The sequence below is a fragment of the Pelobates fuscus genome, chromosome 2 (assembly GCF_036172605.1).
Source record: "Pelobates fuscus isolate aPelFus1 chromosome 2, aPelFus1.pri, whole genome shotgun sequence".
In the NCBI taxonomy this organism is placed as follows: domain Eukaryota; kingdom Metazoa; phylum Chordata; class Amphibia; order Anura; family Pelobatidae; genus Pelobates; species Pelobates fuscus.
In genome coordinates, this window is record NC_086318.1 from 86,567,772 (window position 1) to 86,594,099 (window position 26,328).

Here is a 26,328-nt window from a genome sequence, read left to right on the forward strand (position 1 = left end):
ATTGCAGCGCTTTACACGACCGGGTCCCTTCTAACTTGCCCGGGATGCTAGAAGTTAGAGCGAGACGCACACTTCCTTCCAGCTGTAACACATCAAGCCTCGTGGGAGGGGGCTGGGCTGACTGGACAGGGAAAAGAGATCTTCTCCCTCAACTCCCAACAAGCACAGCCAGCAAAAGTCACCCAAAAAGGTATGTGTGTGTTTTGGGTTTCAGAATGTATATAGTGTTTGTATCTGTGTATCCGTGTGCGTCTGTGCATGTGCGTATCTGCATGTGTGGCAGTGTTTGTGTCTGTGCATCTGTCAGGGCCAATCCATCTATATGTCCCAGTGGGACCAGTACTCCAGACAGCACTTTGACAGGGGCAGCGTTTTGCCATCTCTGTCAATGTGCCAGGAAAGCCCAGTCTTCTCTGATCAGCTGGGCCACCGGGGAGGGCGTTCTACACTAAAAAAAAAAAGAAAAGAAAAAAATCATAGGTGTCTGGAGAGGGAGGCTGATCTGGGGTTGGCCGGGTCCACAGGGTTATGACACTACTGAAATTCTGGCACTCTCTAAATATTAGCTGTGCGTGCCAGAACTTCATTGGGAACTTTACTCACAGCAATTTGCGGCAGGGCTGCTGCTGTTGGCTTGCTCTCGGGAGTGGCAGAATTCCCCTTTTGTCTGGCTATGTGTGCTGAAAGGGTAAATCAGGGCTCGACAAATCCAAGGCGCCAGGTTGCAATAGCAACTACAAATTTTGCGCGTTTAGGTACCTTCCCCCACTCAGCCTCCAAAAAGGTAGGCAGGCTGAGTGAGGTTCAAAAAAGAAAGTGTAAGAGTGTGCCTGCGCGCGTGTGTGTGTGTGTGCGCCTGTGCGTGATTTTAGCAGGCTCCTGGATTCCAAACAAATATGTCAAGCCTGGGGGTAAGTAATTATTAGCTTCAATACACACAATGAGCTTGACCGCCATGCGGAGAAGTCGCATGCACCCAGAGCTCCCACCAAACAGCTGACTTTGAACTCCCCTTGCCCCAATACAGCAAAGTTAAATGGGTTCCACACTTACCCACTCCACGGAGTCCCCGGTGGAGACAAGCCAGGGGCACTCTCCAGAGGCGCTAGCCGAGGCAGGTCCGACTTGCAGCCTAGCGGTTAATGCGGGGCTGGGGATGCAGCCGGTCCTCCAGTCCTGAAGTCCTGCAGACGCAGAACCTCCACTCCCCCCCCCTTTGGACCGTTGGGGGTCATCACGATCCACCACAGCACCCTCACAAGCCCAAACATAAACACCCGAGCCCTATTGGGCGGGCGCGGGCAGGAGGGGGCAACAGCACTCCACATACCTAAGATGGCGGCAGACAGCATCATGGTTCTCACTCACCCTGACAAGCAAACCCTCGTGGAGTAACCAAGATGGCCGCCACTTCTGCTGACCTGCAGTCACGTCACCCTGGGAAGCCAGATTCCATGCGTCCTGTGAAGCCCTGTGTGCAGCCTTCTGGACCCGAAACGAGTCTCACCAGCAGCAACACACATCCGCTACGGCTGGACCCGTGGAGATCTCCTGCGGTGATCCGGTGCTTCCTCCCACCTCTGGGCAGAGAAACAAAACGGCCCACAGACGCATCGACCACTCGCAATCACATTGGACTGCCGCACCGAGAGGCTTACCGACATGTGGAGTGAAGATGCAAATAAGCAACCATCCAAACGCCTGCTGTCTAGGAGATTCTCACCTGCGACAAGAAATCAGCGGAGAACTCGCACAGCACCTTGCGACTGAAGCGGATCTGGTACCCAAGCACAACAAAACTGTGGCAATGGCTGAAGGGGCTATCCCTCACTCATCTTTATAGGGACATCTTACCACCTACACTGTTTTGCCTCCAGTTATCTCACTCTTTGGAACTCTGTGCCAATATCGCCTGGTTAACCTGAACCCAAATGTTCTATCTAGTGGAATACCTCACCTTTAAGCATGTTTATATAGTTTACTTTATAAGCCTGAGTACCCATCCTGTCAGATTATTTAGTCTATATAGCTATCAGTCATCTACTGATTTATCAAATGCATGTTTATTCATGGTTTCTCATTAAAAAAAAAAAAAAAAAAAAGTGCAACATATTTTGATTAAGCATACTTACACACATCTTGTTAACATGACATGTCTAACGCTACGCTATGATTTATTGTTTGCTCTTGTATGCAACACTGTACCCCAAAAATAAAGAATTAAAAAAAAAATTTGTAAGGCTTTTAACCCCTTAAAGGACCACTATAGTGCCAGGAAAACATACTCGTTTTCCTGGCACTATAGTGCCCCGAGGGTGCCCCCACCCTCAAGGACCCCCTCCCGCTGGGCTTGATGGAGAGTATTCGGCTGAATGCGCACGCGCGGAAAGAGCTGCGCGCGCATTCAGCCGGTCTCATAGGAAAGCATTTACAATGCTTTCCTATGGATGCTTGCGTGCTCTCACTGTGATTTTCACAGTAAGAATCACGCAAGCGCCTCTAGCGGCTGTCAGTGAGACAGCCACTAGAGGATTTGGAGGCTGGATTAACCCATTTATAAACCTAGCAGTTTCTCTGAAATTGCTAGGTTTATAAAAAAAAATGGGTTAACCCTAGCTGGACCTGGCACCCAGACCACTTCATTAGGCTGAAGTGGTCTGGGTGCCTAGAGTGGTCCTTTAAGGACCAAACGTCTGGAATAAAAGGGAATCATGACATGTCACACGTCATGTGTCCTTAAGGTGTTAAAGGCTACATGAAGCAATAGTTAACAGGCAACACTGACATCCTGAGATTCTTAATGCATGTTAATTAAATAGCACGTGGGGAAATCTATCAAAGAATTCTTGAGAGAGTGTCTTAATTATGGTCTCTAATCTGTTCATATGTATTAAATGGTGATACAAATGGTCTAAAAAGTGATGTATTTTCTCTGCCTAAAAAATGAAAATAATAAATAAAAAATAAGGTGCGAAACAGAATATTTTTTCTAGTGGAAAACGTGACAGAAAGCTTGATAAAGCTATTGCACCAGTAAGAAAGAATGTGGTTAAGGTTTCACACATGCAAAAGAAGGAAAGAACAGTCTGAGATCCTGATAAATTTACCCCATGGTATGTTTACAAGGTTTTAAAAATAAATTCCAACATAAAATCCATAGTGTTCTGTCGGCTTCTATCTCCCTGTCAACAGTCATAACCTCCGTCCTCTGCACTTGTGAGCCAGCGTAGACACAGCACAGAGCGAGAAAGAGGAGTAGAAATACTGGGGGAGATTTAGCACAGTGCTCGGTTCTAGAAAGTGGTGCAAACAGTTAAAGGGGAGAAGTCACTAATGGAATGTATCTACTGGTTCCACTGGTTTCTATGCGGATTCCCCCACTTTTAGTATATTAGACCACTATTTACAACAAAACACTTTGCATTGCAGGAATTAAAACATCTGGAAGACTTATTAGTCAGTAGTGAGTTTTGACATGAATTGCTAAAATCATCAAGGAACACTATAGCATAACAAATACAAACATGTGTAGGTGCCCAATCCCCCTTGCAGAGGTTTAACCTTACATCCCATGCTGCAGTTCTGCCTCCCTGGCACAGTAAAGATATGCTCACTACAAGTTCACTACAAGCTCACTGACATACACAATGTCACTATAAGCTCACAGACGCAAACAAGCTCAATATAAGCACACTGACACTCAAGCACAGTACAGACATGCTCACTACAAGCTCACTGAGACATAACCTCACTTACACGCTCACTACAAACTCACTGACATACACTAAAGTACAGTACAGACATGCTCACTTCAAGCTCACTGACAAACACACAATCACTATCAATCATGTACTGCTTAGTGGATATACAAGTACCAGTTACTTCACTGTAACTGGACTTCAAGTGCAGTAGGAGTATTTTCCATGAAGCTCTTCCACATCCTGTGTGAAAGGTCACCAGGGTGAGGCAGGGGGGCAGAGCTCTAGTGCGGGGGCTGGATCTGCCAGACTGTCCATGTACAGCTGGAAACTAAGAAGAAGCTTTTGTGAGGGAGTGAGAGAGAGACTTTCAGTGCTCTCTCACTCCTCTCTGCTGCAAACCAGCTGTCACCTTTTTTTTGTTACCAGGCTCACTGCGGCCATCCAGCAAACTTTCTGCCCCTGGCTCCAGCCCAAACAAAAAAGGTCAGTGGAGGAAAAAAAGTGTAATGTGCTGCACCGGCCACTGGGGAATTTCCCGGTATCCCGGTGGGCCAGTCCAGCCCTGCTTCTAGAGTCCCTTTAATATACATGTAAAATTCCATAAAAAAGTGACATTTCCCTTCTAAGATCTAAGGCACATCAAACTAATAAGGACATCATTTAAACCATTACTCCCTTGCCTAATACGTATCTTTCCCATATGCGGTCCTTTCTACACAGCATAATAAATCACAAGAAATCATAAGGTTACATTTAGGCCTGTTGTAGACACCATTATTATCATGTTCATGGTAAATGACCACGATTAAAGCAAAACTCCAGACACCACACCACCTCATCCTGTACAAGCAGTTAATGCGGCAATGTTCATACTGAAAAGGGCCCTCAGGCTACCATGACTCAGTCCCCTCTATTGGAGGCATGGCTAATGCACCTACTGATACAAAGTAGTTATGGTGCCTAGAGTAATCCTTTCAAATCAATCTACTTATGAGAAACACCAATTAACCAATTAAATTCATGCAAAAAACAGTAAGCAGAAAAAAGTAGGAATTCTGTTAACTGAAAGGCCTATTCTGTATGTTCTGAAAGCTGAGGAGCAGTGCTGTTTTTGGATCTTACACCTATCTCCACGGGGAACATGGATCCGTCAAGAAGAAGCACATGATACTGCAAGTCATTTTGTGACGTCTTGGGTTGATATGAGGTCAAAGCAGTGTTGAGGTTCTGCCCGGGTTCAAGAGTGCTGATTCCAGTGTTTTTTGTAGTACCAAGGCGAGCACCAGGGGTCTGCAAGACACGGTATGTTCCTTCTATTTCCCCCATGATGACTGTAAGCCACTCCTGTGAAAAAAAATAAAAATAAAAGTTACATTTATTTAACAACACAGTTTCATTGCAACCAATACTCAACATCTAAAAGCGGTTTGCAGAACTGTTAAAAATAACCCACAAAATCATTTAATCTGTCGGTATTAAAAATGGCTTTAATAAAACCAGATTCATCAAATCACATCTGTTGGATTTTATTTCTTTGGAAAACTGCACCATTAATCCATTAAAACACACTGCCTTTCCCTGCAAATAAATAAATACAATATATTCATTTAACAGAACAGATGAAACAGTCATACAAGGTGAAAGGAAGTCTTGAATCTTTCAAACCAGAGTGACCAAACCAGTTTGACTCATAACTGGCTTGTGCAAGTAAATAGGACAATGGAAGAAAACAAGATCTCAGCACAGAGCACAAAGAAACAATCACTTGAAGGTAAAGATCATTTAACCTAGCTCAAAAGTAACTATTTTACTATTCGCTGAACACCCCTTAAGGACTTAAAATTAAGAAGAAAAAAAAAAAAAAAACAAACACAAAAGAGAGACACCATATTATCTGTAAGGTAGGCATAATTCAAATTACAGCACCATTTACGTGTAGAAAGGTCACTATAAAAGCACTCTGCATTATAGGTAGTATAAGGTGGGATATCTGGGCCACCAAGAAATTAACGTTGCTTGGTATGACCCTTCAAATATAAGCTGATAGAAAATCAAGACAACTTTTTGTTAGGAGACAGAATATATTATCCCTTAAAATGAATGTACAAAAACGCTTTACGGCATCCAAAGTTATCCTAGTCAATTTGATTTGCACTTCTTCAAATTTCACACTTCATAGCACTTTGCCCTCTCTCTGCTGTAAATTGGTTTCTTAGATTAGATAAGAAAAATCTTCAAGAGAGAAGGGAAACCATGAATCGGAATGCATGGTTTACCAACCAAGCAGGGGGGACAAAAAAAATAAAAAATTCCTTTATATATAAAACTTCCAATGCATCCATCAAAAATGCCAGGGGAGATAAATGGTCCTTTACCCTCCTTAACACATGCATCTTCACACTTCTTCAGAAACAAGTCTTGTACATTGTAGCCAGTTTCACTTTTTATGTTTCAGAGTTGATAATGATTGAAAGGTATCTAGAAAGGTTGACCTAGAATAGAGGTGACATTACTTAACTTGAACGGCTTTGCAAATTTAATTAAAACACAAAGTGTGTCTGATAGTCTATACAACAGGTAGGTATTCTATTTCTACACACAAAGAACAAGTAAGTAGCTTGTACTGGTTCTAGGAAGATGTAGTCCTATAGTCACATGTTGACAGTGTTCTGTTTTATACCCATGATTGCCAAACAAACAAGTCAATGGTTTCGCTTTAAATAAAGACCCCATCTGCCATCACTGGTCGTACAAACCACAACTTGACAAACAAGAGTTTTGTTATGTGGTGGTGGGGGGGGGGGGGGGGGGGGATTTCGTCACTTCTCACAAGTCTAGCCCTTTAGATTCAGATATATGGACAAATCAAAACACATTTTAAAAAGGACCAGTTTGGGTATTTTTCATTAAAATGTAAATTGGGCCTCCATGGTATGTAAAATGTAAAAGGTCAACTGTGATTGAATTTTCAATGCTTATTATATTTTAACTTTGCGACAGTTTGTAAATAAGGTATATTCTCTCTCCCCTCCCCCCCCCCCCCCCCCCCGAATATGTCACCCAACATGGCTACTCAGCCAGATAAAGTCAGGCTCTACTGCTGACCCTAATTTGATTGCTACTGTAGTTTCACATAGAATAATCACAGTAGCAGGCAAGCTATGTTGAGAAGCAGCTGATCAGATAAAACTGTCTGACCCAACATGCAGATAAAAAGTAGAATTTTCTTTAAAAAATAAATAAATTAAAAATCAATATACATAAATTTAAAAAAACATTATCAAGCATAAATGAATGTAAGAAAAAAAAAAAAGTGATGGCAATTGTTTAAGCCCATTATATACCTATGCTATGGTTAGTAAATACTGATGTAGTAAAAAAAAAAAAAAAAAAAAAAAAAAAAAAAGGTACAAGACACATGTATTAGATTTTCTGTGTGTCTGGTGATAGGAGCAAGTTTATTACAAGCAAAACAGAAAGATCTTCACATGAGGGAATGCAATGTATGCGGTGTTCCAGAACTCCAGATGGTCTGGTAACAAGTTAAACAAAACATCAAAACCCAACAGTCATAGTTCAAAGTAAAATGTTGTACAACCTGAGAAATGTTAGCAAGATTTTCACATCAGCTTTTATTTACCACAGATTTAGAAGGTTATACTTTTTTTGCTCCCTGTGATTATGATATATGCAGTGGTGTATTCTGGTTTTGTGCTGCCCTAGGCAGGACAAAATCAGGCGCCCCCCTCCCACCCCACCCAACCCTTCCCCCCGCCCCGCATTCTAAATACACACACACACACATTCACTGACAGATACACACACACACTAACAGGCAAACACACACTAACAGGCAAACACTCTCACAGGCAAACACTCTCACAGGCAAACACTCTCACAGGCAAACACTCTCACAGGCAAACACTCTCACAGGCAAACACTCTCACAGGCAAACACTCTCACAGGCAAACACACTCACAGGCACACACACTCACAGGCACACACACTCACAGGCACACACACTCACAGGCACACACACTCACAGGCACACACACTCACAGGCACACACACTCACAGGCACACACACTCACAGGCACACACACTCACAGGCACACACACTCACAGGCACACACACTCACAGGCACACACACTCACAGGCACACACACTCACTCTCACACTCACTCTCACACTCACTCTCACACTCACTCTCACACTCACTCTCACACTCACTCTCACACTCACTCTCACACTCACTCTCACACTCACTCTCACACTCACTCTCACACTCACTCTCACACTCACTCTCACACTCACTCTCACACTCACTCTCACACTCACTCTCACACTCACTCTCACACTCACTCTCACACTCACTCTCACACTCACTCTCACACTCACTCTCACACTCACTCTCACACTCACTCTCACACTCACTCTCACACTCACTCTCACACTCACTCTCACACTCACTCTCACACTCACTCTCACACTCACTCTCACACTCACTCTCACACTCACTCTCACACTCACTCTCACACTCACTCTCACACTCACTCTCACACTCACTCTCACACTCACACTCACACTCACTCTCACACTCACTCTCACACTCACTCTCACACTCACTCTCACACTCACTCTCACACTCACTCTCACACTCACTCTCACACTCACTCTCACACTCACTCTCACACTCACTCTCACACTCACTCTCACACTCACTCTCACACTCACTCTCACACTCACTCTCACACTCACTCTCACACTCACTCTCACACTCACTCTCACACTCACTCTCACACTCACTCTCACACTCACTCTCACACTCACTCTCACACTCACTCTCACACTCACTCTCACACTCACTCTCACACTCACTCTCACACTCACTCTCACACTCACTCTCACACTCACTCTCACACTCACTCTCACACTCACTCTCACACTCACTCTCACACTCACTCTCACACTCACTCTCACACTCACTCTCACACTCACTCTCACACTCACTCTCACACTCACTCTCACACTCACACTCACACTCACACTCACACTCACTCTCACACACACACTCACTCTCACACACACACTCACTCTCACACACACACTCACACACTCACTCTCACACTCACACACTCACTCTCACACTCACTCTCACACTCACTCTCACACACTCACTCTCACACACTCACTCTCACACACTCACTCTCACACACTCACTCTCACACACTCACTCTCACACACTCACTCTCACACACTCACTCTCACACACTCACTCTCACACACTCACTCTCACACACTCACTCTCACACACTCACTCTCACACACTCACTCTCACACACTCACTCTCACACACTCACTCTCACACACTCACTCTCACACACTCACTCTCACACACTCACTCTCACACACTCACTCTCACACACTCACTCTCACACACTCACTCTCACACACTCACTCTCACACACTCACTCTCACACACTCACTCTCACACACTCACTCTCACACACTCACTCTCACACACTCACTCTCACACACTCACTCTCACACACTCACTCTCACTCTCACACACTCACTCTCACACTCACACACTCACCCACATTAAAAAAATTTTTTTATTTATTTAAACACCCCCCCCAGCCTCCTTACCTTTGGGAATGCTGGGGGGGGGGGGGGGTGTCTCTGCAGAGGTGTGTTTCCCTGGTGGTCCAGTGGCTGCTGGGCGGCGCGGCCGGCGAGGGAGCACTTCCTCTGAGCTCTCTGCTCAGCTCCCTCGCTCGCCGCCCGCAGAGTGAGGCTGGGAGCCGGAATATGACGTCATATTCCGGCTCCGACTTCCAGCCTCACTCTGCGGGCGGCGCGCGAGGGAGCTGAGCAGAGAGCTCAGAGGAAGTGCTCCCTCGCCGGCCGCGCCGCCCAGCAGCCACTGGACCACCAGGGAAACACACCTCTGGAAGTGCTCCCTCGTCGCCCGACCGCCCAGCATGTCAGTTAGCCGCGAGGCTAACAAGGCATTTGCCCTGGGCATTTGGGGGCGGCGTTTTTTGCCGCCCCCTGGAAAATGCCGCCCAAGGCAAATGCCTTGTTTGCCTCGCGGCTAATACGCCCCTGGATATATGATTGTGTGTGTGCACAAGTGTGGGTCCCTGTGATGTGTGTGTATGTTGGTCTGTTTGTGTTAATGTGTAGGTCTGTACACACACACAGGGCCGGTGCTTGGATTTTTAGGTACATAGGCGAAGATGCATTTCCCCCCCCCCCCCCTCAAAAAACATCTTCACCTATGTGCCTCTTAACCAGCCCCTCTCCCCTCCCTGACCATTAATGGTCCCTTTGTGTTCTTCTCCCCTACCCCCTCTTTTCCCTGTCTCTTGGTGTTTCTCTCCCATTCCCTCCCTGTCCCTTGGTGCACCCCACACCCCTTTAGTGGTCACACTCCCCTTCCTGGTGTGTCAGTGTGTACAGAGTGTAGCGGAGCGGAGCGCGGTACAGGAGCTTCAGTTTTCTGTACCCGGCCGAACTGACAGGGAGTGCTCTCTCTGTGAGCACCTCCTGTCAGTCTGGCCAGGTACAGGAAACAGAAGCTCCTGTACCGCGCTCCGCTACACTCTGTACACACTGACAGTCACACACTCAATGACAAACACACAGACGTCACTGACAGACACAGACGTCACTGACAGACACAGACGTCACTGACAGACACAGACTCATTGATCTGACACACACTCATTCATTGACACTGACAGACACACTGATAGTCACACACAGACTCAATGACAAACATACGCTCACTGATTTGACAGACACACTCATCATACACTCACACACTCACACACTCACTATTTATTTTATAAATAAATATTTTCCACCCAGCCTCCCTACCTGGAGAGCTGGTGTGGATGATGAATCCTTCCCTGGGGTCCAGTGGGGCTGCTGGGCGGCGTGCGGCTGTGCTGAGATCAGACGCGGCGAGGGAGCTCTAACCTCTCTGCTCTCTCGCGGGCTGCCTGTCTGCTGATACCGCGGGAGCCGGAATATGACGTCATATTCCGGCTCCCGCGGTATCAGCAGACAGGCAGCGCGCGAGGGAGCAGAGCAGAGAGGTTAGAGCTCCCTCGCCGCGTCTGATCTCAGCACAGCCGCACACAGCACCGGAGGCCGAGATGGTGGCCCGGCAGGAGGGAGAGCTTCCCTCCTGCCGGTCACTGAAATCTTGCGCCCCCAGAGCCCGTGCGCCCTAAGGCGGCCGCCTGTGCCGCCTTATGGACGCGCCGGCCCTGCACACACATCTATCTCTATCTGTGGTTATGTCTATATGGATGTGTTTAGTAGATAGCTCCCTAATTTAGTAGCCTTAAAAATGGCAATCCCACAAATGATAACAAATAAAGGAGTTATCTACTAAACAATTTAAAATTAAAAGGACTTTTGAAGATAGATATATATATATAGATATATATAGAGAGATATATATATATATATATATATATATATATATATAGAGATAGATATATATATATATAGAGATAGATATATATATATATAGAGATAGATATATATATATATATATATATATATATCTATATCTATATCTATCTCTATATATATATTTTATGTGCAGCCCAAGACAATTCCTCTTCGCTCAATTTGACCTGGGGAAGTCAAAAGGTTGGACACCCGTGCTTTAAACTACAGTATCAAAGTAGTAGTAAATTAGTTGTGGGTAAATAAAATGTTTGTCTACATTTCCCAAATACTGAAATGGCAGAAAAGATTTTGAAGTCACCATAAAAAGGAGCTACAAGAGCTCAGTCCCTGGTAACACCTCCATGCAAAACAAAAAAAATAAAAAAATAAAACCAAATAAAACATAACTAGCCAAATACGTGTGATATGCAAATTTATTAAATGAGCAATGGTATATGCCATGAGAAGACAACAAACAATTTGCACAGCAAAGTAACCACATAAATGGATCATTTAAAAGACACTATAAGCACTAGATCAGGCATAGGCAACCGTTGGCACTTCAGATGCTTTGTCAGCATTATGGATGTAAGAGCATTATGGGGGATGTAGTCAACAACATCCAGAGTGCCAAAGGTAGCTTAATTAAGTGGTTTTAGTTTAGATTTCATGCTCCTGTCTCACTGCTCAACTCTCTGACAGCCTTGGCCATACCTCCTGCTTGAGACTCACACAGCCTCCCTACACACTTCCTGAAACACCAAACATCCTTTAGATTTACATAACCCTAGGTTGGGGATACCATCAGATGCTGAAGTTGTTTTTTTTGTTTTTGTTTTCTTAAGAAAAACAACACATTTGAGCTGAGATGTTATTCTTAAAGATTGCTACATACACAGTGAAATGAAGTCAGACTTTAAAAGTTACAGCTAAATTATTTAAAAATTCTAATTTCTTTGTTTACATGACAAACATGAAAACAAATTTGACACAATGTAATGGATCAGCAGATACACATACATCATGTTTTTTTCCCGGGTAGGTCACAAGTCTAATTATGCAGGGGTTCTTATGCGCCAATAAAATATACTGACCATCAACGTTTCATGTGGCATTACAGTTTAGTGAAGCGCTCGCAGAAATATACTCAAATCAGGAACGTTCAATTCTTGTCTGCCCAATAAACATCTAACCAGCAGGGATTTGTGGAATAATTATTTTATCCTCCAATAGCAGTTTTTATTCATGGTATAAAAGGAGTGAGTCACAGCCTGCTGGAGAGGCATAACAGCTAGCCTCCTGCCCACAGACTTTAAAATAAGGGGGTACATTGTGTTAATATTGAGCTGGATGAAAGCGATTGTGTTAATTGTATTATGTAAAAGACATTGTGCTATGTGTCTTGGTGTCCAGCAGGAAATTAAGTTATAAAGTCTTGACCCAATTATGTCCCAGACTTCCAGGCCACTTATGTGTGACTTCTCACACCGTACAGAGTAGCTGTGCTGGGGTCATTACCCCTACTTATACCTTTTGTGTCACTATACCCCACTCCCTCTAGCATGCAAGCTCATTGAGCAGGGCCCTCTGTTCCTGAGTGTCCAATAATAATAATAATAAAAAAGAGGAATTTAGGTGGAGCTCTGGTCTCCCATACAATCAAATTAACCCCTTTTGAAATTGACAATACCCCCTCTACCAAGCAGCCAGTTCACATATGCACAAACATAACTTTCGTTTTACCAAACCGATCTGAGACCATTTTGGATATGTTGCGCGCTCAGATCGGGGCTATTCAGGAATATAATTTGTGGGGTTCCGATGCTGTGATATGTGATATTTTTGTGATATGTAAAAATTGTATGCACATTTTCCTACTTGAGAGATAATTGAATTAGCTTAATTGGAGCTCAATTAACTCTCTAACACAATGGCTTGTGGGAGGAAACCCCTGTGATTTTGTATTAGAAACCCCATGCTAGGGGCACTGCATTAGTAGCAGAGTTTGGCCTAAGAAAGTTGAGATTGCTGCTTTCACCTAATAAGACTGGTTGCGTCCATTATATTAGGGAAACTCTAAACAAAGGGAATACTTTCACTATATTCCGCACATCTGGTATTAGGACTAGTGGAGGATTGAAGGAATAACAGCAATAGACTCACGAACCTGTAAGTGCAATGTGCTCTAAAAGCTGCTAGTAGCCATACTTCAGCTCAGGGGCGGGCTGGGAAGGGGGGCAGGGAGGCAATTGCCCCTCAGGCCGCCCTAAACCCAGGGCCGCCCACATCCAGCATAACAGCTTCTGTCCCCCAATTGCAACCCAGATTACCCACACCACAGCCCCTTTCCCAAATTGTAGCCATCAACCTACTTCAGCCCCTATTCCCCCCTACATTTCCTAAACCCCCAATTACAGCTTATACCCCCCACTATAGCCCCTGTCCCCCCACCGCTACAGCCCTGTCCCTTTACTCAGCCCGTCTACTGGTTTTAAAAGTGTCAAGTTTTGGTGTATGAGCGTGTGTGTGCGCGCGCCAGTGTGCGTGTGTGTGTCAGTATGTCTGTGTCAGTATGTCTGTGTCAGTATGTGTGTGTGTCAGTATGTCTGTGTCAGTATGTGTGTGTGTGTGTCTGTGTCAGTATGTGTGTGTGTGTGTCTGTGTCAGTATGTGTGTGTGTGTGTCTGTGTCAGTATGTGTGTGTGTGTGTGTGTGTCTGTGTCAGTATGTCTGTGTGTGTGTCTGTGTGTCTGTGTCAGTATGTCTGTGTGTGTGTGTCTGTGTGTCTGTGTCAGTATGTCTGTGTGTGTGTGTGTCTGTGTCAGTATGTCTGTGTGTGTGTGTGTGTCTGTGTCAGTATGTCTGTGTGTGTGTGTGTGTCTGTGTCAGTATGTCTGTGTGTGTGTGTGTGTCTGTGTCAGTATGTCTGTGTGTGTGTGTGTGTCTGTATGTCTGTGTGTGTGTGTGTGTGTGTCTGTGTCAGTATGTCTGTGTGTGTGTCTGTGTCAGTATGTCTGTGTGTGTGTGTGTGTCTGTGTCAGTATGTCTGTGTGTGTGTGTGTGTCTGTGTCAGTATGTCTGTAACAGTGTGTCTGTGTATGTGTCAGTATGTCTGTAACAGTGTGTATGTGTCAGTATGTCTGTAACAGTGTGTATGTGTCAGTATGTCTGTAACAGTGTGTATGTGTCAGTATGTCTGTAACAGTGTGTATGTGTCAGTATGTCTGTAACAGTGTGTATGTGTCAGTATGTCTGTAACAGTGTGTATGTGTCAGTATGTCTGTAACAGTGTGTATGTGTCAGTATGTCTGTAACAGTGTGTATGTGTCAGTATGTCTGTAACAGTGTGTATGTGTCAGTATGTCTGTAACAGTGTGTATGTGTCAGTATGTCTGTAACAGTGTGTATGTGTCAGTATGTCTGTAACAGTGTGTATGTGTGCCTGTCAGTGAGTTATTTAGTGTGTGTCTGTCATGGAGGGTCTGTTTAGGTGACTGCGCGCCCCCCCCCCCCCCTTTCAATCACATGGGAAATGTGTTTTTACTCTCCTCTTGGTGCAATGTGCCTCCTGACTGGATTTCCCCCTTAGGCTTAAGGCTGCCAGGCCTCCCCTGCTTCAGCTGCCATCAGTTTGCACACAGCCTGGTTCAAATGCTTAGTGAGCAGTAATCAGCTAAGCATGAGAGCAACAAAAATTAAAATGTACCACAACCAAAACTTAGGCCCCCTTTACCTCGATTTCCATGTCCAGATTGCACACCTACACTATTAAATAAATAAATACAAATTATTAAGACACTGTTTTTCAGTAATTACTACTAAACAACTAGATCAAATTTTTGTTGTTTTTTAAAAAATAATTTTCCAACTAGCAAACAGAGATCTTTTTTCAGTTCTGTGGGTCAGTGTTTGCATCCAAGCCACTACCACTAACTGCCTTGCTGCAACGAGAATCCAGTTATTGAGCAAGAATGTAAAGTTGGCAATAATGAAAGGTTTCAGCCATGTAATTACATTTAATACCAATGCCTATGGTGTACTGCCAAATTACATCCCCTCAGCAGGCATATATTGCTCGGGAGTGAATACGTGGCCACGTCTTTAATTCTAAAAAAAAAACAATTAAAGGACACACTAATGGAAATGGCAAGATTAGTTTCAATGCAAATTTAGAATGCAAAAATATTTTATAAATGTAGACACAGGAGTTTAGAATGTATAATCCTACACTTTTAACCAGTTCTTAAAAGTTACACATCACCACCTAATATTTATATTACAAGGGAAGTGGTACAGTCATTTTAAACAGCTTTGGTTACTTCGCTACTTTAAGTTTTGGTCCTATTAAAAGAAAGAAACTAAATTAATTAAAAGGGACAATTAAGTCACATTAGGGCACCATAACAATTCCACCTAAACAAAGTTGTTATGGTGCCAGAAAGCCCCCAGTAAAATCGATCTCCACTCCCCCCCAGACGACATCCGGCAGGGGGGCCACTAATTGGCTGAGAGCGGTCAGGCGATGCTCTCAGCCAATAAGTGACACTTCATTCACAAAACCGACTTGGGAAAAGTAAGTTGACTGTTCTCAGCAACTCAGCGGAGCCAATGCCCAGCGGCAGTCCATGCTTTCTGAAACTGAAATTTAAGAAGCCAGATGCCGCCCAGGATGAGTGGAGATCAGCGCTGCACGCAACTCTGGGGTTTAACTATTCGAGAAGCACCATAAACACTACATCATGCTGCTGGGAGTGCCCTGATGCCGCCTTATAAGTAGTCAAATAATTTTAGAATGTTTGGTTTCTTACCCGGGATCTGCCGGGCACCACTTCCTGCCTCCTCTCTGCACCTGGGTCAGCCTGAAGCTCAACTTTGGAGCTTCCATTAGCACTCCTGAGTCAAGCCATACAATGCAAGGATAACCAATTGGCTGAGATTATCAACTGACAACCCTGAGCCAATGAGTCAAGCCATACCTATCAACATTTCAAATTGACAAAGAGCAATATTTCAATTTTTGGGGAGTGAGGAACTCTGGTATTAGGCAGAGCTGTTCTGCGAAACTTTAGGGACTTCCAAATAATTTATACAACTAAGATGTAATGTAGAACAAGCACAATGTATCTTATTTACACATACTGATTTCTAAACACATTTATTCTAATTTTGGGACACATGGCTGTGATTATTATAATTGCTGTGGAGTTCTGGTATAAATATAGACACCATAAAACAAAAAGAACGAACCCTGTGCAAAGATTTAACCCACAAAAAAATTCTGACACTTACACATTTATAGACTCCAATTAAAAACACCCAGAGACTTGACATATAAAATATCAAACATAACGTTACCCACTCCTGCTTGTGTCTGTGAATTTCCCTTGCCTAGCTCGGCAATGTTTAAAAGGGACACTACTCACCAAAACAACTTTAGCTTAACCCCTTAAGGACACATGACATGTGTGACAAGCATGTATTCCTGACACTATTGTTCTAATAGCAATATTTAGGCCCCCAGTCTCCCTGTCAGAAAAGGTGGGGGGTGAGGCCTGACTCATGCTGGACAGATCCATTCTGAGGTCTGGCACATACTTTAACGAGAACAAACATTGCTATAACTTGTACCCCCATCGATGATTCTTGTTCACCCCAGGGTGTTCCGGAGCTGCCTGGGGTGCCACTTAATGTGTGTTTGATGTCCTAGAATGTCTACATTGCTGGAGGACAGGGCACAGGCTTGGCAGCCTAGTGAGTTTGGGAGAGTGGAGAAGCGGACAATGTCAGCTCCTGACCTGTGCTGCAGACAGGTGACCACCCCCTCCACCTACATTGCCATACTGAACACGCACCACTACTCGAGTAAAGTTATGTGCCTATTATTACTGAGACACCCATAAATAATTCATGTTAGGCCCCTGCATGGCATAGGCTGATCTCACAGCTGGGACCAAGTTGACCTTCTGTTAGCAAGACACCCTAGAAAAAGCTCTACATATTTAATTTAATCAGCAGTTAGATTGTTTTTATATGTTCTGTCTCCTCCTCATTGACAGTTAAACCATTTTTTCCCATGCAGCCTGTGTCAGTCACAGACAAGGGAGACATGCCAAGGCAGCATAAACAAAGTGATTTTACTCCTAAATGACAGAATTGAGCAGTGCGACTGAATGTGGCATGATCTAACAGCAATGCTGCTCCATTAAAGGAACACTATAGAGTCAGGAACACAAGCAAGTATTCCTGACCCTAGTGTGTTAAAAACAATTATTTAGGTTATTATTTTTCTCAACGGCGACGGAACCGCCCCCGATCCGCCTACTTGACTTCAGAATTGTCGATTTTTAGCCAATCCAATGCTTTCCAATAGGGATGGGGCAGGGCAGACACTGTTTTTGCCTATCAGCACCTCCTCATACAGATGCATTCAATCAATAAAACTTATAGAAAACGGTACATGCAGTGATAACACCACAAATAAATGAGTAAAAAATAAGAGTAGCAGCTACACACCCACTCTAGCGACTTAATGAGTTATATACTCTGAAATGGAAAATAGGGTGTGTGCGCTTAAGAATATAAAACTAGATAAATAGTATAAAAATCAAAAATAATTTATTAATTAAGTATAAAATAAATAAGCAAAGGACTAATTCCGATCACCACTGTTATACCTTAACCGGACAATTAAATACAAAAATATCATAAATCAAAATAACAAAAAAATTAAATAACACCAAATGTATCCACAAACTAACTGCACTGAATGGCCGAAAAGATGGAATAACCTCAATACCAGAAAAAAAAAAAAAAAAAATTATATATATATAGATATAGATATAGAGGTCCGATCACTAAGTGAAGGTAGGGTGGATATAAAAAAGCAAAAAAGTTTTATACCAATAAACACAATAGTAATAATAAGTGGGAAAAAATATATATCTGTCCTCGGTGTGGGCCCCCACCTGAGGTAGATATAACCAGAAGATGAATAAATGAAATATATAAAAATAAAAGACAAAAGACAAGAAACAATAATACTAAGTAAAATAAAGTAAAATGAAAAACCAGTAATTGTCCGGAAGTCCTCCCTGGGTAGGCAGAATAAAGGTAATGTCGGGCGGATCAAAGAGCAACCAGATAAACCCTCGTTATGGGAACTCCAACTCTCTCACACTGCGGTCGGGATCTTCAAAAAAGACCACAGTGGAGGTGAAGCCGTGAAGATGAACAAAGTAGGTGCAGAGTGATACAGCAACCGCCCAGACAGCAACCAGCAGATAGAAACCGCGGTCGGTATTTTCAAAAAAGACCGCGGTATTCAGCCAAAGATGGATACAAAACGTCAAACCCAGAGGAAATGGAAAGAAAGGAACAGCCAGCAGCCCACAGATCAACGCGTTTCGTCCCAAACTGTGGGACTTTATCAAGGTCAGTACTTGTGCATAGATCACCACCCAGGGTTTAAATACCTGCTCAAGATAAAACCAGCAGGTGAACCCCGGAGTGGATAATTATCAGTAATCAAGCTACATCAGTGAAACCTGTTAAACATAGAACATGTGCTAATGATATATACACTAAACTGACAGTTTAACACACAGGTAAGAAGTTTAACAAATTAGTTCCACACAATCTGATTTAACATTAGCGTATAAACAAAAAAATTTAGCGAGTTATTTCCACACAAACTGGTTTAATATTAACATATAAAGCTCCATCAAAACTCTGCACATAATATAAAAGAAATTTATAATAAATTCTATTAGACAGCAAAAATCTAGGTCAGAGGAAAAAAACATCTCCATACAAAGAGAATGCAATGCAGATGACCCCTATATTATTGTTACATCTCAATAATATAGCTATATAATTTTCCTCAATAGACCAACTAGATATAGAAAAGAGACCTCAAACTAAAAAAGTTCTATCTCCTCGTTTAGGCCATTGGGTGTGAGGGATTCCAACCTAAAAATCCATAAGGACTCAGCCCTGATCAGATGTCTTTTCCTAATAGCAAGATCCCTAGTGGGAACTCTATTCCCATCACTTTAATAGATGCCGGGTCACTATTATGAAACAACTCAAAATGTCGAGCAACCGAAGATCTCCTATCTTTGTTCAATATAGCCAGTCTATGCTCTCTAAATCTAGATTTCAGGGGTCTGGTGGTCTGTCCCACATAATGCTGATTACACGGACAAATCAAAAGGTATACAACAAAGGGGGTACTACATGTAATCCTATGGTTAACCACAAAAGTTTCTTCTCCCCTATATGATTTAAAGGTGGACGTATTATGGCAAATAAACCCACAGGTCAGACATCTGCTCCGCCCCGCAACGTAAATTGTTGACACCATTCTTACTAGTAGCTGGCCCCTCCACATTGTCCCTTAGTTTAGAGGGGGCTAATATATTTTTCAGGTTTGGGGCTCTCCTAAAGGTAATCTTCGGGAGTTCTGGAATACTAAAACAAAGTAAAGGGTCCTTTCTAAGGATAGGCCAGTATTTATAAACGACACTAATAATATCATCATAACATTTGTTGAAAACCGTAGTAAAGACAGGAGAAATCCCCACCCCCACATCCTTAGTACTGATATTGTATTTAGCTCTCCTCTTTTGTGGACAGTTATATTCATCCAAAAGGTTAAGGATAAGTTCGTGATTGTAACTGTGTGACACCCTAATCAAGTGTGACTCCTGATCAAGTGGCCCTACCCTATTCTTTAAACGGCCTAACGGAGGGACAAGGTCCTCTCTTTTTAGTGCCCCTGCCCTCAAATAAGCCCGTCTGATCTGTTCAGCCGGATACGCTTTTTCTATGAAGCGACGACATAAAACGAGTGACTCTCTCTCATAGTCCATAAGGGAGGAACAATTGCACCTTAACCTGTAGAATTGGCCAGAAGGGATATTTTGGATCCAAGTGGGATGGTGGCCACTATCAGCATGGAGATATCCATTAACGTCAACACTCTTTTGGAAGGTCCTAGTTAGAACTCTCCCCTGAAAACCAGTCAGGGTGAGATCAAGAAAATCAATGGTGGACAAATGTCTATGATAGGTAAAGGTAAGTCCCCATAAATTATCATTTAGGTAGGAGATAAAATCTTCTAATTCTTTCCAACCCCCCCTCCAAATGATAAGGATGTCGTCGATGAACCTGCGATAGAAGGCGAGTCGCCCCATCCAATGCGAATTTTCCAAAATCATGGTGCTCTCCCAGAGGCCCATGAACAAATTGGCATAGGATGGGGCGAAACTCGCCCCCATCGTAGTCCCCTTGGTTTGTAGATAAAAAACTTCATCAAATTCAAAATAATTATGCTTTAAGATAAATTCCGTGAATTTCAAAATAAAATCAGCCTGTAATTCCGGTAATAGAGGATCAGATGAGAGATATGAAATAGCTCCAAGAGCATGATCAATATTAGTGTAGAGTGAAACTACATCAATGGTAGCCCAACAATAATAATCTTGCCACTCAACCTGCATTCAATCAATGCAGCTCTGTGAAGAAAATTTTGCGCTGAACGGCACTCTGCAGCACTGCCCCAGGAAGCACCTCCAGTGGCCATAGAACGTATCCATAGGGGGCGATGTAAACACTGTTTTCTCTGAAACGGCAGTGTTTCCATGAAAATGCCAGAAGGGAATGATTATACTCACCAGAAAAACTACATTAAGCTGTAGTTGTTCTCGTGACAATAGTGTCCCTTTAAGCTAAAGTTGTTTTGGTGACTATTGTGTCCCTTTAAAGGCACCAAGGTTTACACATTACTGCATGGAATCACTGAATGCAGTATAGCTCCACTACAGTGTCTCAGATACGCCACAAAATTAAGCAAACATGTTTTGTCTGATCACATATCAAGAAGGTTAATTTTGTTTTATTGCATTTTTCTTTAAAGGGACAGTGTACACTTTTTATGTATTGCACTTCTGCTGCGCTGGGTATATAAAGTCTTTTGTGGTTTTCTATAAATTCAGAAACACAAAGACTATGGAGCACCTACAAAAGAGAGATTTGGGGCAAAATATTACATCCAATTTGTGCTTTTAGAGGAGGAGGAGTGCACAGCACAGAATTTGTGTTGTTGTCTTACATATCACATTCATATAAGCACCTATTCTACTCACACGTGCAGCTTCCACATAACATAAAACAACTGACACTACACTGGACCTGTTGACAGTCACTGTGATACAGAATTACTTTTGAATAAAGAATCCCATGTATGTTTGGCTGGGAGAAAAATTTTAATGGGAGCTGCAGTGGCCCCAGCCTATTAAATAGAAATATTAAAGGAGCACTATAGGGTCAAGAACACAAACATGTATTCCTGACCCCATAGTGTTAAAACCAACATCTAGCCCCCCTGGGCCCCTCATGCCTCCATAAATATAGCAAAATCTTATTGTATTCAAGCCTGAAGCTGTAGATCTGCATGCTGTTTGCCTCAGAAAAACAAGCTGTCTGCTGACATCATCAGAAGTGGTGGCCTGATCCAATCACAATACTTCCCCATAGGATTGGCTGAGACTGACCAAGAGGCAGATCAGGGGCAGAGCCAGCAGGATTCAAACACAGCCCTGGCCAATCAGCATCTCCTCATAGAGATGAATTGAATCAATGAATCTCTATGAGGAAAGTTCAGTGTCTGCATGCAGAGGGAGGAGATACTGAATGTTTGGATGTCTTTTAGGCAGCCATGACCCAGGAAGGATCTCTAACAGCCATCTGAGGAGTGGCCAGTGAAGTTATCACTAGGCTGTAATGTAAACACTGCATTTTCTCTGAAAAGACAGTGTTTACAGCAAAAAGCCTTAAGGTAATGATTCTACTCACCAGAACACAATTCAATAAGCTGTAGGTGTTCTGGTGACTATAGTGTCCCTTTAAGTCACTGCAGCAGCTTTGACCAACCCCAAACTAAATATATCCCTATAACATCAGGAGCCATCAAGTAGACTTCCTGTCGTTAGAGCATTACAACAGGCTTGCAAAGCTTCATAGGAGCAGTGAGCCAACTTCTGGGCAATAGCATCCCTGGGAATGAAGTTACAGAAATAACGGTTCATTCAAATGTAGAAAAGTGACAAAGATGGGGGGAGCTTTAAAGAAGACATTCTGCTACATTAGGTGACGGATTGTTAACAATGGCTTTATTGAAACGAAGAAAAAAAAAATAAGTGTCCTAGCAGTCTCTGTGGGCATTTTATTGTACCATGTACTAATTCCTCTGAAGACATTAAAAGATCTAGTAAATCCAATTGGAACATCTTGCTGGTGAAAATATACTTACAGAGGGCTTCAAACAGCTCCTATAATTAGCTATAATAGTTGAAGACCCTCACACGACATCACCTCATCTGCTGATCCGATAAAGTGCTACACACACACGATACATGAAAGACATTACATACTGCCATGTTCACAAAGGATAGAATAAATACACATATTGAGATCATTGCTGGTCATGTGACTCCCAGACTTGACAAAGGCCAAGGTAGTGCATCTACCCATGCACTTGTTACAATAAAAAAGGATTGCAACTATATTTTTACATTTTCGCTGGACAGCAGATCAGTAGCTCCCTTTGAAGGGAAGTTGTGCTCACCACTGCTATTCCTTTTTATGTCATTTCCTGGTACATTTTTTGCTCATCCACACACACACACACACACACACACACACTGGAAGTTAGTACAAGATACACTGGAGAACCACAAAAACAACGGTGGTAGTGAATAGCGCATGCTTGTGCAGTCTTTACTACGTGAGCAAAGCAGACGTCACTCATAGGGATAGTGTTCTCCAATTGAAGACATATAAACCATGACTAGTGCTGTCAGGTTTCTGCTAGGATGATTGCCATCTAATTTCTAGAGTCTCTTTCCAAGTCTTGAATATCCTGGCGTACCTAGCGTTAACGCAAAAGGGCAACTAAGCATTACAAAGCAGCAGAGACAGCCTCGATCAAAAGGTGTGTGAGCATGGAACCAACTCGGTATGTTTATAAGAGTAAATGTACAGATGGATGAAAGTTAATGGCCAATTAAGTACATTTTACAGTGCTGACTTTAGCTCCGAAATTCTAGGGAAAGTGGTCTTGCCCTGTAGAGATATGTAGACAAACACTCTGCAGCGATTCCATTAATCGTATAAAGCATTTGTAAAACTATAGAAATCATATACTCCCTCTTGGGACATCTGCTCTTAAAGTTCATGTTTTTAAACACATTTTCACGCTTTTGCATTTTCATTAAAAATTGTATATTGCACTATTACATTTTGTTTAAAGGGACACTATAGTCACCAGAACAACTCCAGCTTATAGCATTTGTTCTGGTGGTAGAATCATTACCTTCAGGCTTTTTGCTGTAAACACTGTCTTTTCAGAGAAAATGCAGCGTTTACATTACAGCCTAGTGATAACTTCACTGGCCACTCCTCAGATAGCTGTTAGAGATCCTTCCTGGGTCATGGCTGCCTAAAATGCATCCAAACATTCAGTGTCTCCTCCCTCTGCATGCAGACACTGAACTTTCCCCATAGAGATTCATTGATTCTATTCATCTCTATGAGGAGATGCTGATTGGCCGGGGCTGTGTTTGAATCATGCTGGCTCTGTCCCTGATCTGCCTCTTTGTCAGTCTCAGCCAATCCTATGGGGAAGCATTGTGATTGGATCAGGCTACCACTTCTGCTGATGTCAGCAGGCAGGTCAAAAGGAAACAGGGAAAAAGTAAGCAGCTGCATACTTGAATACAAGTAAGATTTTACTATTTTTATGGAGGCATGAGGGGTCCAGATGGTGGTTTTAACCCTATAGGGTCAGGAATACAGGTTTGTGTTCCTGACCTTATAGTGCTCCTTTAATTACACCCTACTATTTTTAGATATGTAAACATGTATTCCAAATGCTACAGTGTTTCAATATCTATGTAGGTAAAAAATAAAATAAAAATGATGATGATCTCAGACAATCCAATACTTCGCCATAGGGAAGCATTGGGAGGCTAGTGTGCATGGGCATTAAAACACTGTGCTGCACCAATCGAAATATGTATTAAGACATGCCTACCACACCACCTTTCTGTAAATTAGAGTTTACAGAGTAATATACAGGCATATTCAGCAAATACGATTTACATTATTTCTCCTCAAATTCAAACAGCTGGACCTGGATTTAGGAAACCTCACATTAGTTGTAGTAGCGTTGGATTATCTGTTCATTATCCCAGCAGTGATTATGGATAATTAGCAAGTAAGCCATTCAAGCATCTAGAGCACTGTAACGTTTTAAAACACATTATGCAAATCTTACAGAACATTTTATACAGGGAAGACATGATAACCACTCACATATAAACTCATCAAATTGGGCAAAACTGTAATCACTAGATCTTACCAAGTGCATTAGGAACGGGAAATAATCAATCAGGTTATACAATGCTAAAAGTTCTTCCCATTAATTATCTATAATTATTTGCAATATAAACAGAGTCAGTTCATTAAAATCCTTCTAGGAGTTTGAGGGATTTTTTTTTTTTTGGTGCAAAATATATTTAAAAAAAATAAATAAATACAAGGAGATAGACGAGGAGTGAATCATAGTGACAATTACCACACTAAAGTATAGTAACATGAGACGGCAAGATTTCAAAGGATACCAAATACAATATGGTGTATGGTGCAAGGAGTCTTTGGAGTGTTTAACCAGAGTTTCGACCTGCAACATTGTACACATTTTAACAACAATTCCCAAAATGAAAAAAGTCCACATTATATCAGTGGCAGAAGGGAGAAGCTTTTAGCTCAAGTATAGACCAGGTTTATTTTGCTCAAAACATTTTGATGAAAAATGGAGCTATGGCACCGAAAGATCACTTGCACTCCACTACAATAAGAAACAGTGATTATGGTGGTTGAAGGGTCCCCTTTATGGAATAATATATAGAAACATAGAATGTGACGGCAGATAAGAACCATTCGGCCCATCTAGTCTGCCCAATTTTCTAAATACTTTCATTAGTCCCTGGCCTTATCTTATAGTTAGGATAGCCTTATGCCTATCCCACTCATGCTTAAACTCATTTACTGTGTTAACCTCTACCACTAAAGCTGGAAGGCTATTCCATGCATCCACTACCCTCTCAGTAAAGTAATACTTACTGAAATGTCCTCTTGTTGTGGTAGTTTTTCTTCTTTTAAATATAGTCTCCTCCTTTACTGTGTTGATTCCCTTTATGTATTTAAATGTTTCTATCATATCCCCCGTCTCGTCTTTCCTCCAAGCTATACATGTTAAGTTAATTTAATCTTTCCTGGTAAGTTTTACCCTGCAATATGATGAAGAAACATGTACTGCATGGAATATATCTTAATTTTCTATGTGAAATGTTGGGATCTTATGTTCAGTATTGGGTGACTGATTTATGAAAGGATTTTTCCATAACTTGCTATGAAGTATGTGGTTTCCTAGTATTACTGCGGAATTAAAGCATCATACCTACTTCATGTGTTTTAGTTGCTTTAATAAAATGTCATCATATTGCAATCAACTTAATAGCAGAGCACACATTTTCAGCCCACAATAGGCAAGTTAGAACGTGTTGGTATGTAGGATCAATGATTATTTCTTGGGAACATTAACCAAGAGGTCAAAGATCAAATCTGAAGTTTTACAAAAATATTAGGTGGTGACGATTCAAATATAGAATTACTAATGTGATAATGTCCAAGCAATTGAAGCGGCATATAGAAACAAATACTATAGCCTACTGCCTTGAATTTGATAACTGATTAGGAAATAACAGTAAAAGGCACCCAGTCTGTTCAAGCCTGTAATGTAAAATCATGGCATTTATTTTGTAATAGCAATGTTTACAGTGCAGGTTTAACTAACTTCTAGTGGCAATGCTGAAAGTCAGCTATAGATCAGATGTTGCTCCCTTTAGCGAAGGGATGATCTCAGCCAAGGAGGCAGCAAAGAGATTGGCACGGTGAGTGATGAAAGGTAATACTCCCCTTTCACACCCTAATGGCGGGAAGACACACACACACACGCTTGTTCCTAATACTATAGTGTTGCTTTAATGAGTTTATCAGAACACCTCAGACTACATGTTTAATTTCTTGCGCAAG

The 26,328-nt window shown here is 42.4% G+C and overlaps 1 protein-coding gene across 1 annotated transcript in view; it reads right to left on the bottom strand.

The window, feature by feature from the left end:
• The window catches only part of FARP2 (FERM, ARH/RhoGEF and pleckstrin domain protein 2), a 104,412-nt gene that overhangs the window by 75,630 nt on the left and 2,454 nt on the right, over positions 1–26,328 (bottom strand). Inside the window, exon 2 of the mRNA XM_063441677.1 lies at positions 4,824–5,045. Within this exon, the coding sequence (XP_063297747.1) occupies positions 4,824–5,027 (204 nt within the window). The 5' untranslated portion in view covers positions 5,028–5,045. The remainder of the gene's footprint in view (positions 1–4,823; positions 5,046–26,328) is intronic.